Source organism: Chrysemys picta, chromosome 7 (assembly GCF_011386835.1).
Source record: "Chrysemys picta bellii isolate R12L10 chromosome 7, ASM1138683v2, whole genome shotgun sequence".
Classification (NCBI taxonomy): Eukaryota; Metazoa; Chordata; order Testudines; family Emydidae; genus Chrysemys; species Chrysemys picta.
Genome location: NC_088797.1, coordinates 100,218,935 through 100,237,730, shown reverse-complemented (window position 1 = coordinate 100,237,730; position 18,796 = coordinate 100,218,935). Strand labels below are relative to the sequence as shown.

At 41.7% G+C, this 18,796-nt stretch overlaps 1 protein-coding gene across 13 annotated transcripts in view; it reads right to left on the bottom strand.

Annotated features, from left to right (window-relative positions):
* CFAP46 (cilia and flagella associated protein 46) overlaps positions 1-18,796 on the bottom strand; it is a 182,418-nt gene that overhangs the window by 137,781 nt on the left and 25,841 nt on the right. For all 13 annotated transcript variants that reach the window (XR_010589285.1, XR_010589286.1, XM_065552129.1 and 10 more), the window contains 4 exons: positions 17,680-17,778; positions 14,210-14,400; positions 7,051-7,279; positions 4,412-4,532 (listed from right to left, as the gene is read on the bottom strand). Coding sequence is in view for 11 of the 13 variants with exons in the window: in XM_065552129.1 (XP_065408201.1) it covers positions 4,412-4,532; positions 7,051-7,279; positions 14,210-14,400; positions 17,680-17,778 (640 nt within the window). In the remaining 2 variants the exon portion in view is untranslated. The remainder of the gene's footprint in view (positions 1-4,411; positions 4,533-7,050; positions 7,280-14,209; positions 14,401-17,679; positions 17,779-18,796) is intronic.

Here is an 18,796-nt window from a genome sequence, read left to right as displayed (position 1 = left end):
TATGCACTTGGGGTAGTGGCAAGCTATATTATGATATTGAGAAGATTTTCCACATTTACTACATACAACTCGTATGGCTTTACTTTTATGAACCACATTAATGTGTTTGGCCCATTTACCAAATGTTGGTAATATCTGGGGACATATTGGACAATTAAAACTATCAACGGGATACTCTAAATAAAAAACCCCATCCTTCCATGAACTACTTTCTAATATATTTATATTACTACCAATACTGTTAAGATCCTTATTACGATCCCTATTAAAATCAGTACTTGATTCCCTAACATATGGATCATCAAATGTACTTAAATCTGGATTAAAACTGTCCATAGTTAAATCATTAAAAGTGTCCCTTGTAAAAACCATCGGTAAGATAGATAAAATCTCCTCACCATGATCATCACAAACATTCTCCTCTACCTCCTCTCCATGCTCCACTGGGAGGACTTGATTCTCACTCTCATTCTCATGAGACTTCATTATAGTCCACACCATTTTATCCATTGGTCCAGCGACCCTGATCACACCCCTAATATATTTAACACTGTCAGCCGGGGCATCAAAGCCAACAGCGGGGGCGTTATTAACCCGGTCCAGCGCCAATCCGGTATAAAAATATAAATTACTTTTTTCCATAGCTAAAAGATTTACCCTTCTCAGGGGGAAACTAACCCTTTCCAGGGGGAAACTAACCTGTACCTGGGGGAAACTAACCCTTTCCAGGGGGAAACTAACCCGTGCCTGGGGGAAACTACCCTTACCAGGGGGAATCTAACCCTTACCAGGGGGAGTCAACCCGTACCTGGGGGAGGCTACCCTTACCAGGGGGGCATCCATGTGGCACCATATGGGGCTGCCCAACCCCGTCCCACACCCCACTAAACGTGGGATGTGGGTTCGTCCTCCGCAATCCGCCTGGCTATCCAAGCCAGTTACCGACTCTCACCACGAGGAGGTAGCGGTTGGACTTGCAATCCAGAGGCTTTCCTCAAAGAGGGGTCCCAAACAGCATAATGTCGAGCTCTAACGGGCGTGTGAGAAAAGGCTCAGATCTTGGTAGGGGTTGCCCCTATTGACCGGGCTCACGCCCACCCCCACCTCACCGATAACCCATTCTCTCACTACCCTCAGGCAATGTTTCCGTCCAAGCCCGACAGCTGAGAGGGTCCAGAGACGCATGGAGAGCCATTAAGACTCCCTGTTCCTTGTCCCCTAACTGCCCCCTCCTAAGACCCCCCCCCAACTGCCCCCCAGGACCCTACCCCCTACCTGTACCCTGACTGCCTAAAACTTTCTCCACTCCCCTCCAAAAGCCCCCCCCCGTTTCTTGACTGCCCCCTCCAGAACCTCCCTGTCCCTTCTCCTGCCCCCCCTTACCCTGCTGCTCAGAACAGGGTATTGGGCTCTGTGCCAGCCGGACACATGGCTGAGCTCCCCTGCACAACACAAAACCCGGTCCCTGGCCCTGCACAGGGTTGCCGGAGCAGGCTGCAGGAGGAGGAGCTGCCGGCCGGCTCAGAATGCAGGGAGGAGGAAGCTGCTCCGGAGTCCAGCCCGGGACTTTCCTGCAGCCCTCCCAGCCGCTCGCTCTGCTCTGCCCGGGGAGGGGGAAATCCCGGACATTGTGAGTGCTTTACAAATTCCCCCCGGACGCTATTTTTAGCGCACAAAAGGAGGACATGTCCGGGTAAATCCAGACGAATGGTAACCCTATATCATCTAAACAGTCTTTAACCTGTTCTTTCCCTATTTTGGCTTGCATTCCTTCCCCCTTGTTGTTAATATTAATTGTGTTGAGTATCTGGTCACTGAGTAACTGAAAAAAGTCAAATGCCCATTACATTTTAAAATTAAGCATCACCTACAGATCTTCACTTTTGGGAACTACAAATAACATGTAAACTGTGTTTCTAACCCATAACCCACAACGACTTGCATAATCTATAAAAAAATTAACACTAACCCTGGGTATTTTGATAGATATTGAAGGTTCAGTTTGCAAACACCACAATATTAGTTTTTTGTAGAGACGAGGTGTTAAAGGTAGAACTCTTTTTAGGCACAAAAATATTAGACAGAGAAATGAACTGAGAGAGCTAGAGACAGGACACAAGGAAGGGATGAGTTGGACCCCTAGGAGAAAAATAGCTTTAGCGATATAAACACATCAGAGATTATTTCTACAGTATAATGACAAGGCAGAAATGCTTTGTATAATATGTGGCTGTCCTGGAAATCTGATGAGGCAAGACATTGACTTGAGTCGAACTATCATTGCTGACATAACTCAGACTGAATAAGCTTTAATTTGATCCTTGAGCAGCTTGCCAAGTAACTGCAAGAAATGCATAAGCATAAACATTTCTGACATTTAAAAAACAAACAGATTAAGCATTAGCGTTAAATTAAACGAAAAAGGAAAGGGGATATACCCTTAATGTCTTTATAAATAGTCTTTCAGTATAATTTATCCAATGAATTATACGGTCCCCATTACTGTGGTAACTGTAGATTAACCGGCAATAATTACACTAATATCATGTAAGCAGAATTTGTAAACTGTGGGCAAGTAGTACAATCTCTTCTGGCTGTGTGAGTACAAATCCCATTAAAATTACTGACAAGTAAATACACACATTGAAAAGAGAACAAAATGTTCATAAAATGCTGATGAAAGCACAGTTGTGTGAATACTCTCATTCTGTAAACAAAGATAATTTATTTGTTAATTTCTTTTAAAATTATTTAGTTTAGTTATTTGTTATCAAAAAGTTAGTCTCATTGTTCTGTTGAGTGTTAAGAGCAAAAGTAAACCTTTAAGAAACAACATCTTGCAAAATTTTATTTTAAAGTCAACCCGCCTACGCTGATATTTTGCAAAAATGATCTTAATCATTCAGATTATCTACATTTGAAGGCTAGCATATGAATATGTAAGCAAAAGAGTGACTTATTTTGAGAGATTCTGGATACAAATTTACAAATCTCAAGTAAACCCAAAATTCAAAAAAATATATTCGCTGGAAATCTAAGATGACTTGTGTCTTTATGTCTCTTCACGATGCATGCATGCTGCAGTTCAATGGCAGGTAGAATTTACTTCAATTAAAGCTCATGTCTTATTTATACAAATAGTTTATTAAATGTTAATCGAAAAGCTTTTAACCTGCCAAGAGCTCAGATCAAGCCTCTGCATTTCCCCTACAAGAGTTAATGATCTAAAATAAAGTGAAAGAAGCTATTTGAACAAGATAGCCCTCACCCACTTCAAAAAATGCCTCAACACATTATGGCAATGATATTGTATTATATGGGTTTACATTATTTCTTGGTGTTTAATACTCTGTATGACTGTTTTCCAAACACTAAAGATACAATACTTTGGACTATCATCTCAACATGTATAATAAATTAAGTAAATCCAAGCATAGTCAGTACAAGATGAGAGCTTGAAGGAAACTGAGGTGCTACAGGAAGTAGAAGTAGTGAATATGTAGGTGGCACTCTTACTTCTGTGTCATTACTGACTCAAAGATTAATTCTATTTTTCATATAAAAATAATCTGGGGTGGACGTTCTGGTTTGGCTGAAATGCGTTTACTATAGGATTGTGTGTGTGGGCCCAATATTGTCCCAGTCACCTGCTCCAGCAGCCAGGGATCACCAGGGCATAAAGACTCCCTAGCTATGCTCCCTCTCCCTTGGACATGATCTCTACACTGTGGCAAAGGAGGGGAATCCACAGAAGGCTGCTTAAACTGATATTATAGGTGCTTTGTACTGCTAGCGTGGCACAAAGCAGCTGGAATAGTATGGACAATCTATCTCCATATGGATATTGTTTAACGAAAGACTGGGTAGCCTTTCATGAGATAAAATGTCCATGGTATAATGTACAAGCAATGAGCTCAAATCCTGGGGTCTGTGTTTTAGATGACAAACTGTGAATTCATATTTAGTTCTTTGCATAATAAAGAAATAAGAGAGCACTCAAAATTGAGAGGCAACAATCTGAAAGTAATAAAGAACATATGTATTTCAATGCCACAGAATATTATTGAGTCAAACAGTAACTTGAAACAGCATTCAATAGTTACCATGTATGACTAGGAATAGCTTCTGCAGTTACAAGTGTTAAAATAAAATTATACAAGACATCATATTTTTGTCGAGAGCCTAAGTTTATAGCGTCACACAGTTATGTGCACAGGGTTTCCTCCAAAAACATGATGACCCTACTGAAGACAATGGGAATTTTTCCACTATGGCAATGATTTCACCCAAAGACATATAGTCTTCTAAACATTATCATTGGCCCCCAGTGGTCAAATTATCTTTCAGGCTGGGTAAAGAATCAGTAACAGACAAATTTTTGACTTTTTTAATCACAGCAAACATACCTTACCTTTAGCTTCATTTTCACTGTCAAGGACTATTTGAAATGCATCAGGAGCTAGTGCAAGACCTGCATTGACCAAAAGAGACCGCTTTTTCCTCACACTATCTTTCTGCTTCCCTTTTTTAGCCTACATAAAGAGAAGGGCTAACTGTTATGGGTACATTCACAATTGTATTAAAAATAAGTACATTTTCATTAAATTGGTGTTTGTAAATCTCACCCATTAAATAAGCCACAACACTGGTCACAGGCTTATTTACCACAGGAATTGCATTACAATCCAGAAACACTTATGTACTGTTCTACAATGTTATTATTGGTTAGACTTACTCTGAAACCTTGGTCCTTGACATGAACATTTTGAGGGTAACTCAGAGCATAGGCAGGTAGCTACATTTTAATGTTGCTCATATTCATGGCTGAATTTTATATTTAATTTTTAATGTATGAACTATCACTATGATATATTCTCAAAAATAAAATTGTTCACTTAAAGAAAACTACAAAACAGTTTGGTTATGACCAAATATAATTGAGAATTAATATGCAACATATCAACCAAAAAAGCATCAGTTGTCCATTTCACAGCACCTGCGGAGCAAATGCAAATTAGTTATTCCAAAAACAGGTCTAAGGATGCAGCCTAAGGAAGTCCCTTCATGCAAATGATGCAGGTTGGTGGTCTGCAGGAATCTGAGAGCCATGGCTTGCCAGGGGAGAGCAGATGTTTAGGACAATATGGTCCTTCAGGAAACTTGTATAATTTCAGCCAGAAATCCTCGCATTTTAATATTAAATTATTATTTTCAGCTTCTGTTCCACATGTGGGAAGTCCATTAGTGTACGGAGTGTGCACATCCGTACACTAATGGACCAGTAGCAACATATACAAGTGATCTTTGTGGTCTTTAAAGCCTACATCTATGTATCCATCCCACGTTGATTTGGACCTTCAGATCGAAAGGAAACTCTCAGCTTTCATCTTTTCTCTACAAAGTATGTTTCTAGACTTCTTCCTTGTGAAGCTAGCCTTGAAATTGTAACCCCATATAAACTGGTTACTAGAATTGGAAGCTTGTCACTGACTTGTCCTAAAGATCACATTCATAGCCCAACTGTAGCTGCTCAGCACTGAATTCTAGGTTCTATGACAACCATGGCCAAGGATCTCTGAATTTCTGTGAAGACCCCAAATTCGTTTGTAGTTGCAGGAAGCAATGCCTCCAAGGTTGATGGTTCAAAGGCTGCTGCAAGTTTCCTCCCAGCCAACCTGCAGCTGAGCAAGCTACTATGATCCGTGATCACCATCAGTAGCAGCTCAGTAAAATGAGAAGCAACACAGGCTAACGGATGAAGCAATATACTCCTGTCTTCTATCCACAACTTTGACATTGACTCTCACTGTGGCTTTAGGTAGGTCACTTAACTTCTCTGTGTCTTCATTTCTCCAATTGTAAAACTGAGGAAATAATTACCTGGCCCACATGAGGTTGTGGTGGTTAAGCAGCTGATCTTTGTAAAATAGAATATAAGTGCTAAAATTCACCAGAATCCACACAAAATCTCTAGGGGCTAGGTTCTAAAGGTACAGGCCTTCAATTTATTTAGACAACTGACCCTTGAAATACAATTTTAAAAGTTGACAACTATGTAGAGACCCAACCGTAAGCTGCTGAGCTCCACTTTTGCAGAACAAATGGGGAAGAAGCTTAATATTCTTTTATACAAAATAAAGTCATTTTAAATTTGGGGTATAATCCTTTCATGTGTTTCTGTGGAAACTGACATGGACCCATTTGTAAAGTACTTTGAGAAGTGTAAACAGAAAATACTGTAAAAGTGCAAAACACTTGCACTATCCAATTCATAAGGATAAAATGGATTTTAACATTATTAAGGCTTTATGGTTTTTTTTCTGATTCTTTAGTTACTAATGAACAGACTACTTACAAACTCTAGAGAGAAACAAAATGTTAAATATAAAAATGGATGAAGAAATATTCTAGATAGTCAACAGCAGTGACTACAGAAATGGTTCTGTACTGTGATCCAAAACATATGGTTTTGTTGGTGCCTAAAACACCAGATTATTTGGGGACTATCACAGCTGAATTATCTGAGATGTTATCAGAGAAGTTGCTGGAGTCCTCAAACTGTGCTATAGTGGTTCAAATTATACCTAAAATACAGCAGTCCACCAATATTGACAATTGTATGTCAACACAGAGGGATTTGAAATGCAGCATTCCTTAATGTGCCATTCTATCTCCTTTATTGTACATGAGTCTTCTTAGCGTAAACATGGGATGGAATATTATCAGTATGCCGATACACAAGTATATTTTCCCCATAAGCCCTGCTAATGCAGTCTCTCCCTACATGGGTGTATGGATGATATTACCATTTGGATGCATAAGAACTGCTGCCCTCTCCTTTATATATTGTCAGTAAAGATTAACATTAACAGTTATTTATTAAATAACTTTGCAAGAATTTACTCAAAAGGCCAAAACTTAATTATCTTAGAAATCTTGGATTTGAATATACACAACTCTTAAAATAGAATTATAAAAAAATATTTCCTTTGGAGAAGTTTAATAAGCGAACTTTATATTTCTACAAATGAAATTGTTTTTTATTATTACCTGTTCAATCATCATAATTGCTTGATCCTCTAGGCGCTCAGGTGACTTGTACAACATAGTGCATAAATGAAGACGATGAAAAGCCATTTTCAGATGTTCCTGGTATTGCCCATTGTTATCTAGATATATAGCCTTCTGAAAATGTTCCATGGCAGCCTCTATTCTATCTTCATCTTCTTCAATATGAGCAATTTCCATATGAACTTGGCAACGTAGCAAAATTAACAAGCTAGGAAATTGGACAATTTTATAGGTAAACTCTTAAAACAGTAAGAGACAAAGCTGTCTAGAATTAAAATTATAAAAAAATGTGTCTGAAAAATGAATAATGTCTGTAAAAAGACTCCTTCACTCAACTTATCGGTTCCTTGCATGTTTTCTGTGTCACATCATCATACTGAAATAACTAACATAACCATTTACTACATTTTGCTTTCCTTAGCCCTGAGGAGCCAACACCAAGAAAGAACGGTATAATCTTGCAGTTGAGTTGCTTCTTCTGTATCACTGCTAGAGTTGTTCAAAAAAGAGCCAGATTTTCAGTAGTTCCTATTTATGCACCTAAATGACATGGCCATATTTTCAAAAGTGCCATGTAAACATACCCTATGTGACTACACAGTTACTTAAAGTTAAGCATGTCATTAAGCACCTTCCTGAATCAGGGATGGGACAAGAAACCTCTAAGGACAATGTCACAACTACTACAAAAAACGGTGCTGGCAATACAATACATGGCACCCCCCCCCTTTTAACTAATGAATCAATGCCCCAGTGTGGTGTTAGAGGACACTAGGCTGCAGGAAGTGCTGTCTTTTGTCTGAGATGTAATAGTCAAGCTCTGACCTCTTGGAAGAAACAGTTACTAACCTTTATAGAACTGTTGTTCAAGATGTGTTGCAAATGTCCATTTCACTATAGGTGTGCGTGAGCCCAGCACACAGTTGTCAAAGACTTTCTTCCTTCAGCAATACTTGTTGGGATACAATGAGCACTTTGCTACCTCATGCTACTCTGCTTAGGTATAAAGAGCAGAGTGACCCCCCGATTGCTCCTCAGTTCCTTTTTACCAGATAGACTTTGATAAAGTGGGGAAAGATGGAGTCATGGAATATACGGTGGCTCGCACACATACAGCACATTTCAGAGAACAACTTACAAGAAGGTTTAACTGTTTTTTCTTCAAGTGATTGCACATGTCCATTCTATTGCAGTCAAACAGGGGTTGAGCTTGGTGTCTACTTGAACAAAGATTGGAGAACCACACAACTAAATCTGGCATCGTCCTTGGTTTGCTGAGAGATGGCACAGTGAGAGGCAAACGTATGGCCTGATGACCAAGTTGCCGCCTTGCAGATGTCCAAGATGGGCACATGAGCGAGAAAGGCTGCAGAAGCTGCATGAGACCTGGTTGCATGGGGTAATATTCTACTTGGGGGAGTCACATTAGCCAGTTGGTAGTATAAACAAGCTGGAGCAAGCAGAAATCCAAGACGAGTTTCTTTGGGAGGACACAGGACTGCCCTTTGTCCTGACTGCAACTCAATAAAAACAGCTGCAAGGTTGAGCTAAATTACTTAGCTTGATCAACATAAAATGCTAGAGCTCTTCTAACGTCTGAAGTGTAGAGCTTTTCCTCATCTTTATGGTTATGAGGCTTTGGAAAGAAATTAGGTAAGAAAATTGCTTGAGAAATATGAATATTGGAAACCACCTTAGAAAAGAACTTCAGGTAAGGGTGAAAATAAACGTTGTCTTTATAGTCAACAGTGTAAGGAGGTTCAGATATCAGAGCCAATAACTTCCCAACTCTCTTTGCTGAAGTAATGGCTATCAAAAAGGCCACTTTCATTGACAACCGCAATCAGGATGCCAGCAGCTCAAAGGGATCAGTTTTGCTAGTATAGGTATAAGTCCCACAGGGGCATAAGGTCCTCTACCTGTGAGCAAAACCTGTTGAGACTCTTTAAACACCTGCAGACATTGGGCTGGAAAAAATAGAGAGGTTACCCATAGAAGGACAGACAGCCAAGATAGCCACTAGATGACACATGATGGAACTAAAAGCCAACACTTGTTTCAGGAACAAAAAATAGTCCAGGACATAATGGATGGGAGCACTCACCTCTTGGCACAATCCAATGGACCAACTTCCTCCTGGGCTGTTTACATAAAACATGGCTGCCATATTGTCTATTAGCACCAGCAGATTCCTTCCTTCGATGTGCGGAAGGAAGGCCAAACAAGCTAAATGGATAGCCCTCAATTCCCTGATATTTATAAGCATTTTCAAGTCTTGTGCCAATCAAAGCCCTTATGTTTGTGGGAATCCAATATGAGCTACTCAATCCAGAACTGAAGTGTCTGTAACTAAAGTGGAGTGGAGCAAAGGGGAATCTCACACAAACTTGTAAGGAATCCAGGTAGTATAAAATGTGTACTGGTATATGAGCCACCATGTTTAAATTATGACAAACCAGTGAATAAACTGACACTAACCACCCCTTACATTTTCTGAGATGTTAGCCTGGCGTGCTGTACTACATAAGAGCACACTACCATGTGCCATAGGAGGTTGAGGCAGTTTCACACTCTGCCTTTAGAGCAGTAACCTAGAATCTTAAATGCGGAAGGAAGGTGTTGGCTTTCGTTGAGTCCAGGACTGCTCTAATGAATTCTATATTCTGTACAGTATTCAGAATCAATTTGTAGAAGTTGGCTAGCAGCCCCAGTGCATTGAAGTTGGACTGGATAATGGATACACTGAATGGTATCTGAGACTTGGACCAGTCTCTCACCAGCCAGTCATCCAGATAAGGGAACACATGGACTCCTGACTTTTATAGGAACCTTCCTAGTGCCATGCATTTCATGAAAACGCAAGGAGCTGCTGACAGGCCAAAGAGTAGCACTATGAATTGGTAGTGAGATCTGCTCACTACAAACCTGAGGAACCTCGAATGGCTCTGATGGGCCGCCATGTGGAAGTGTGTGTCTTTTAAACCAAGGGTAGCATACCAATCCCGGGGTAAAGGGAAGGAATAATTGAAGCCAGAATGACCATCCAGAATTGTATTTTCTTCAGGAATTTGTTTAGCTCTCTTAGATCTAATTAGGGTCTAAGCCCCCCTTTTGGTTTCAGAATAAGGATGTAACGGGAACTAAACCACTTCCACTGAGCAATGTGGGAACTTCCTCAATGGCTCCTACATGATGGAGAGATTGCACCCCCTGCAGTAGAAGTTGTGAGAGTGGTTCTTGAAGAGGGACAGGGAAGAGAAGTGGAAACAAGGGAAACAAACTAAAGAGTGTATCACACTTCCACCGTGCTTACGACGCACTGATCTATGTTAACGTGGGCCCAATCGCTTAAGAGGTGGGATAAGTGGTTGGCAAATAGAGAGAAAGGAGAGGGACTAGGAGGCTGTCCTCGACTAACACGCTTGTTGACTTGTTTAGAAGAGCCAGTTCGTCTAGATGAACTGACCGCTGCAGAAGAGGAGGGAAGTGGTGGATTCCTCTTGTGACTTCTGCCCCTCTTTCTGGACAGGTCTTGGATACAAGACATAAAAGACAGATATTGGTGGAGCTGCTGTGGGCAAAATTGATTTCTTTTTGTCACTGGTGTGTAGATACCGAGAGACTTAAGCATCACTCTTGAATCCTTGAAGCTATGGACCTACAGTCCATTTTCTCTGAAAAGAGTGAAGGACTCTCAAATGGAAAGTCTTGAATAGTTTTCTGCACCTTGGAGGGAGACCAGACACCTGCAGTCATGAACACTGCAGCACAGTGATGGCAGAAGTCATGGCCTATGCTGCAGACTCAGCTGCATCTAGACAGGTCTATAGAACCTTTCTGGCAACTAATTCACCCTCATCCACTATCACAGGGAATTCTTGTTTCATTTTGTCAGGCAGCCTGTCTAAACTTTAAAATATTACCCCACAGACTAAAATCGTAACAACACAGCAGAGCCTGCTGGTTCGCAAATCTAAGCTGTAAACCTCCTGTGGAATAAAGCTTCCTTCGAAATAGGTCCAATGTGTTTGCCTCTTTCCCTTTTGGAATTGACACCTGGTGCCTGTCTCTCTTTCTCATTAGCAGCCATGACAACCAGGATGCCCAGAGGGGGGTGGTTATACACATGATCAAACCCACATGAGGGCATACAGTATCTCCTCTCCACCCTTTTAGCTGTAGCGAGAAGGGAAGATGGGGTCTGTCAAAGCTCCCTATTGGGTTCAAGAAAAACCTCATTAATAGGGAGAGCTACTGTAGAGGGACCCTCCAAGGTCAAAATGTCCACAAGCATGTGTGACTTTTCCTGGACCTCCTCCAGCTGGATATCAAGATCCGCAGCCATCCTCTTCAACAACTCCTGATAAGCTCTGTAGTCATCAGATGGGAGAAAAACAGACTCTGCTACTACCGCCTCATCTGGCGAGGAAGCGAAGGCAAAGGCTGTTGAGGTATAGCCTCCTCTGACTCCTCTGAGGGAAGATCCTGAGAAGGAATTTCCTTGTGTACAGTACTGGGTCCAATACCAGAGGTGCACAGATGGTGTCCCTGGTGCAGATGGTCCTGATGCCTAGTTTAAGATGCAGAGTGTGAAGGATGCAGGGATGACCTTGATTGCAGAGGAAAACCCCAAGGGTTCCAGAAAAGCCACTGATATGACATTGGGACCCAATTATGCTCAAGTCATTCATGCTTGTGTGGTGGACAATACTGATGCTCTGGGTGGAACCAGGATGGGTAGGCATTCACTGGGGACTGCTGTACATACCTGGGTTGTGACATGTAAGAGCCAAACTCAGAATCAGATGAAGAGTCTGCTTCCTCTGACCAAGAAGGGGCAAATCCTGTCAAGGAGCTACAGCCAGAGCCTGGAGATGGAACTGCCAGTGAAATCATAATCGGTTTCCCTCTAGTTGGTACCAATCTGAAAGGCACGTTAACTGAAGACTTTGATGGTACTACATGGCGAGCCAGAGCTGGAATAGGAGCAGTAGACTTCGGTACTTTAGACACCAGTACCAGGTGGGAGTCTGGAGCAGCCAGGGAAACCGGTACTGACAAGTCTATCAACTTCCCACCTGCAGCATATGCCTCAGGAGTAGATGGCACCAGGAAAGACTCGTGTTCCTGCAGTACCAAAAGTTGGGCTGACAATGATGAGGCAGACACTTCAGGTTTCAGTCTTGATAGGCCCATCCTAGGCTCTCGGGATAACAACATGCCTGGACTCCAGGACTGTCCCGAGGAGCGCCTCTTGTTCGAGTGCAGCTCCATGCCTTTGCCTGCATCCAACATCTGTGGTGAGGATCTTGAACTCTCTGGTACCAAATCCTTAGTAGTCTTACAGCATTTCTTCTTTGGTACCGGTGATGAAGGACTTGTCTCTTGACTCAGACAAACCAGGAGAGTATGCCTAATAGATGCAGGAAGGCTCCAATGGTGGTCGGCACACTGACTCCATTAAGTGAAACTTGAGTCTGGCAGCCCTGTCTTTCTTGGAACAGGGCTTAAAACTCTGAAAAATATCCCCCAGGCACTTAAGACAGTTGGCATGAGGTCACTCACAAGCACTGATTTGCTGCAAGAGCAACAAGACTTGCAATCTGGAGACTAAGGCATGACCCTGGTACCAGTCTGTAGTGGGGTGGTCACCCGCTCCTGCCTTAAAAGGCTTATAACAGCCCAGGGAGAGTGCTGTGGCAGGGAAGGAAAAGCGGGCCTGACTGGGGAAAGCAGCCTCAGCTGGGGGCCATGCCCCAACCAGGCCCTATAAGAGGGCTGAGGGCCAGAGGCTGAGAGACAGTCTCTCTCTGCCTGTAGAGAGGGACGGGCCTGGCTGCTGGGGAGCTAGAGAAGATACCTAGAGTGGAGCAGGTCTGGGGGAAGGCCAAGGGAGCTGGGGAGCAAACAGCCTGGAAACCCTCAGGCTGCGGCCTAGTATAAGGCCAAACACTGGTTACTGGGGTTACAGGGGACAGCCCAAGGCTAGGCAGAGGCAGCAGGTCCAAACCCCTCCTTGGCTGTGATGAGTGGCAATTAGACTGCAGTCCGCCCCAGTTCGCCCCACTGAAGCGAGGTGGGAATAGTGGGTGGGGGTTCCCCTGGGTGGGGAGACCCTGAGAGTAGGTGTACTGCCTTGGGACACCAGGTCCGGGAGGGACATGGGGTCCAGAAGCAGCGAGTGGTGAGACTTCGGCCTGCAGAGGGCGCTCCAGGGCTGGCGAGCTAATTTCCAGAAGGTACCAGCAGGAGGCGCCGCAGGGGTAAGTCGCGCTTCGCAACACAGTCCCAATATCCAGGCAGGAACCACAGATTCCAAACTATCAAAAACTAAAAATTAACTCTAAATCTAACTTTAAAACTATGAGAAACCTTCAGACTCTGGTTTGAATTCTACTCTAGAATTATAATACACAGATACTATGTACAAGAAAGAGGGAAGGACTTGCAAAGGCAAAGAACACCACCTCTAACAACCACCATGAGCAGTAAGAAGGAATTGATGGGTGGGTTCAGGGCCACTCCACCTGTTCTACCCATGCATAGTAGCACAAGGCAGCAGTGTGTGCTTACTCCACCCTGACAGGTGACACAGAGGGAAGAAAGTCTTCAACAATAGTGAGCTGGGTGCACAAACCCCTATGGTGGAATGGACATGTGCAATCAAACAAAGACTTACTATATATTGTACATAATTTTTCCCAAATGCAGGGATGTTCATGTCAGAATTCAGGCCATATTCCAACATATTTCATCACATTATGATGACACAATATAATTTCGATTGGATACATTATTCCTCACTTCCTGTCCTACACTGTTGTGTTTCTGTATGCCATTAATCATTTGTGATATTTCATTCGAGAGAAGGCTGCATTTTAGTGGTAGATAGGGTGAGATACAGATTATCCAGATAGTTTCATTTATTATGATCTGTTGGGAAAGTTTTCAAAGATGTTTGACATCTAAATAAGGGAAGGCTATCCTAGGAATGCAATATTATTTAGGTGTTCTGTTTCAATATTATTTTTAACCATCTTTTACTGATGCCTATAATTACCTTTTGGTCTTTACATTTGCTGTCAAATTAACACTATTTTTGAAAGTAACAAATAACATACATATCATAGTAACTTACCTGTCAATCTTTTCTAAGATATCAGCAACAGATATTAATGGTTTTCGTACATGTTGATGTAAATTGTGTTGTAGCAGTGGCAGGCAAAGATTCCACTGCGTAGCACAAACCACCTGAATAACATTGGGGTCTCCCAGTCGAACTGCATGTTGCAATGCTTGTTCAAGTCTTCTTATCACTTTCAGCTGAGTCTGTAAATAAAAATTTACTTCACATTGATTATATATGCATATAATAGAAACTACAGAGGCTGTTTTCTGTTGGAAAGAACCTAAAATTGCAGTTTTACAGTAATATTTAGCAAATCATTTGTGATTTATGAAACTTTCACGGACCTCACGTGTACCCCGTATTTCATGCACAGTACATGAATTCTTTTTTTTTTAAGTCTCATTTTGACTGCTAAAGAATGTCATTTTAGGTACTCTATAATGCTACAGCTACTGCCACACCCAGCCAGGAGCCTGTCTGTCTATCCCTATTGCCTATGATAATAGAAATCCACGATTGTGGATTATTTGTGAATTTTGAGGATTTAGTAGATTCATCAGCTGCTGAGGTTCTAATATGGGGTAGAAGGAAGAGAAGAAACATTATAAGTGGGATTTTCCAAAGGAATCAGTGTTGGCTTAACTCCGCTCCATTCGAATCAATGGTAAAACTCCCATTGACTTCAATGGGAAGCCAACACAGAGCTCTTTGAAAATCCCAGCCTACATAAATAGGGCTCTGCCGCAGAAATTCACAAGTTCTTAGCTTTCAGTTGAGTTTTAACACAGTAAAAACTAAAAAGAAATTTAGTTACATCCATTTGTTTTGTGGATACTTCTTAAATATATCTAAATTTCTATTGTATTTATTCAAATGATAATAGCACTGATATGTCTTTTTCTAATTATTCAATAATTGAAATAAGTGACTGATATTTTAGGTTCCAAACATGTGAACACTTCTATTCAGAAGCAACTTTACTCACGTGTATAGTCTCATTGAACTCAAAGTGATTACCTATGGGAATAAAGTTACTCCTTTATGCATGTATTTGCAAAATCTGGCTCTTAATGTGTGTGACTTGCACTCCATGTGCTTATGGAAATATGCTTATGAGTGTGAATATAATGTAACTGGAATATGGTTTATGCAAAAGGTCTCTTGTAAGGTATCATTACAAAGCTTATGATCTACTGAGTGTGTTCATCCTATTTGTACAAATGTAACATTCTTGTATCTAAAACTAGAAATATGAAGTATTACTCTGAGGTCCTATTGTAACTATGCAAAGTATGGGCCATTAATGGTGCCTTAGGATCTTGATGGCTCCCATTAACTAGAACAATTGGTTGTAAATGGCTCTGTTTACTTATAAGTCTTCCTGTATTCCTGTGAGTCAGACCGGAAAAAATGGAGGCTTGGGGGGTCTTACAGTGACATGTGATCATGTCACCTGAACTGGAATCCATCTTAAACCTGGTGCTTTTCCATTTAGAAGGAGGGGTGGGGAACCAGAGAGACAAAAGATTCCCGCCTTGTGCCAAAGCTATAAAAGGGGGTGGAACAGAACAAAGGGGGCTGCAGTCATGAGAAAACTCCTAGTTACCATCTGAGCTGGAACTAACAAGAACTGTACCAGGGAAAGGATTGGACCCAGATTAACAAGGAGTCTAGTCTGTGAAAGAAGTTTATTGGAACATCTCTGAGGGTGAGATTTACTTATATTCAGTTTCTTAAATGTATTAGGCTTAGACTTGCGTTTTTTGTTTTATTTTGCTTAGTAACTTACTTTGTTCTGTCTGTTATTACTTGAAACCACTTAAATCCTACTTTTTATACTTAATAAAATCACTTTTGTTTATTAATTAACCCAGAGTAAGTGATTAATACCTAGGGGGAGCAAACAGCTGTGCATATCTATCAGTGTTATAGAGGGCGGACAATTTATGAGTTTACCCTGTATAAGCTTTATACAGAGTAAAACGGATTTATTTGGGGTTTGGATCCCATTGGGAAGTGGATGTCTGGGTGCTGGAGATAGGTGACTTGCTGAGCAGTTTTTGATTAAAGTCTGCAGCTTTGGGGGCGTGGACCAGACCTGGGTCTGTGTTGCAGCAGTGTGTCTGGCTCAAAAAGGCAGGGTTCTGGAGTCCCGAGCTGACAGGGAAAACGGGCTAAGAGGTAATTCCAGCACGTCAGGCGACAGTCCCAAGGGGGTCTCTGTGACCAAACCCATCACAATGTGTATGCAAATAGTTTCCCTAGATATGATGAAAAATATGAGTATGACACAGCATTCCTTTGTCCCCTTTTTGCCAGTGACTGCATGCCTTTAAGCAGGGGAGAATTTGGCTGGCTGGCCAAATGAAGGGAACAATGCTTTACGGGAGGCGAGGGAGAGGTCAAACTGCTGCAGAAGGGGACAAGGGGCCAGTATGGTGACACTAACTCATCTCCTGGGAACCAGATGGACATAAGGGCTTAAAAGGCACAGCCTGTGTGGTGAAGCCCCCTTTTACATGGAGCAGATGGAGGCAGCACCCACCCTTCTTCCCCTTTAGGTGGTGAAGTACCAGGTTTGGTCTAGATTTGTTATAGGCACTGCGCTAGCAGACCCTTTTTAGGGGGGCTGGGAAGGAATTTTTTTCTTATTACCAAATTGGCCTAGGTGAAGTTGGGGTTTTCTTGCCTTCCCCACAGTAGCTTCGGGGAGAGCTTTGTTGACGTGTGGCATGAAGGGAGTTAGGCTATATGTCACAACTCATTATGTAAGTGTGGGGCAGATGTCCAGTGCAGGTATTCCTTAGGGAAGGTGTACAGTGACCAGATAAATGGCTTGGTAAAAGACTTTAAAAGGAGATGTTGGTCAAATGAATGGAACGGGAATGGAGAGGAGTTGGGGTTCTGATGAATGGTACAGCAGGGAGCCAAACCCCCTTTCTTATAGCCCACCTTAACCCTCCTACAAGGGGGGGTGGATGGTAAGGTGCCAGCAATGGGTTGGCTAGGGGACCTGGATGGAAAAAGAGAGGGTGGTTGGTGGAAGCCCCCTGGGAAGTTATTCTATAAACATGGGGTTACCTCCACTGTACACTTTTATCTGCCAGGTAGTCCAAGACATCTAATAGAGCTGCAGCATGATTAAAACCATATCAAATGTCTCCTATCGTTCTTTTGGTATAACCAGACAATTTGGTTCGTTCTTGTGGAACAATATGATATGGCCCTGTTATACCGAATTATAGATATCATGGCAGAACAGAGGATTCTATTTATTTCACCCAATGTTCTTTTTTTCATGCCCATTAGAAAGATAATATATTAAAATTAATGGAAAAAACTGAAAATGATCTGGGTTGTTTTTTTTTTTTTTACAAAGTTGCATGAGATTGAGACACAGTTAATGTGCAAGTTTTGGCAAATTTAACAGAAAGTTAATGTTCACCTTCATACAAATTAGTTCTAATTAAAGAACATACCTCAACAACACCTTTAGTATAGGTTGCAATTTTAGTGCCAAGTTTCTGGACTTCATATTCACATTCCAGGCATTCTATTTCAATCAGTTTCCCAGGCTCCTATAAAATATAAATATATAAAATATATTTGTAAAATTAATTACAAGTATAGTGATTTAGACCCCAATCTTGCAAACAGATGTGCTAGTGAAGTCCCACGCTGTCCCGCTGAAATGAAGGATTGGAGCCACTGGAGTAAACATTATCCCCGCCCCCTCCCCCGACGCCCCCATTCATATAAATTGCAGACTTTGGGAGAAGCTGGCACAGGAGATGGACATGCTAGTATAGAGAGAATTCTTAAGTGGCCATCTCCAGTTATTTAAGGTTCACAAAGAGGATTTGGCAACTAGGAGAATTCAACCCATTATGTTTGCTAAGTATAGTAGAAAGAGCAAACGGAAACACCAAAGATTTTGTGTTGATTGAAAAGGACAGGTACATTTAATTCTTTTTCCATTAGTTTACATCTTAGGAGTACTGGTATTTGGTTTTATTTTGAAAACTTTCGTTTTCCTAACTTTGTGATTTTACTTTGACAGTTTAAATTAAACCTTTTAACTGATAACCCTGTTCTATTACATCTAAAACATACAATTCTCAAGTGTAAGACAAAAGAGTCAAGAATGATGGTTGACTGCTTCTGAGCTGGTACTGGACAAAATTATCTGATTTTACATGCTGGATGGGCTCCAATGCTATTGTTGATATTTGATGCAGATGTTTGCTTCGGAAAGGTGCAAAATTAAAATCTATATGAAAAATTATTCCAATAGGTCTCTCAATAGTACGGCAGATCAGGAATTTTCTGACAAAACAGAATTTCAACAGAAAATACTGATTCATCAAAAATAAAATGCTTTGCAGAAATTTCTCTGATTCAACAAACTTTCGTCTGATCTCAGTTTTCCCCCGAGTGCCCACTAGCTCATTGCCCCCCTCCACCAAGCATACTTTACTCCCCAGCTCCCAGTCTCCTTGCCCAACCAGGATCAGTCTTTATACACTAGGCTCCTGCTCCCAATATACTCCCCCAGTCCATCCCCACAATGCCCTAGGTCCGACACTTGGCCCCCAC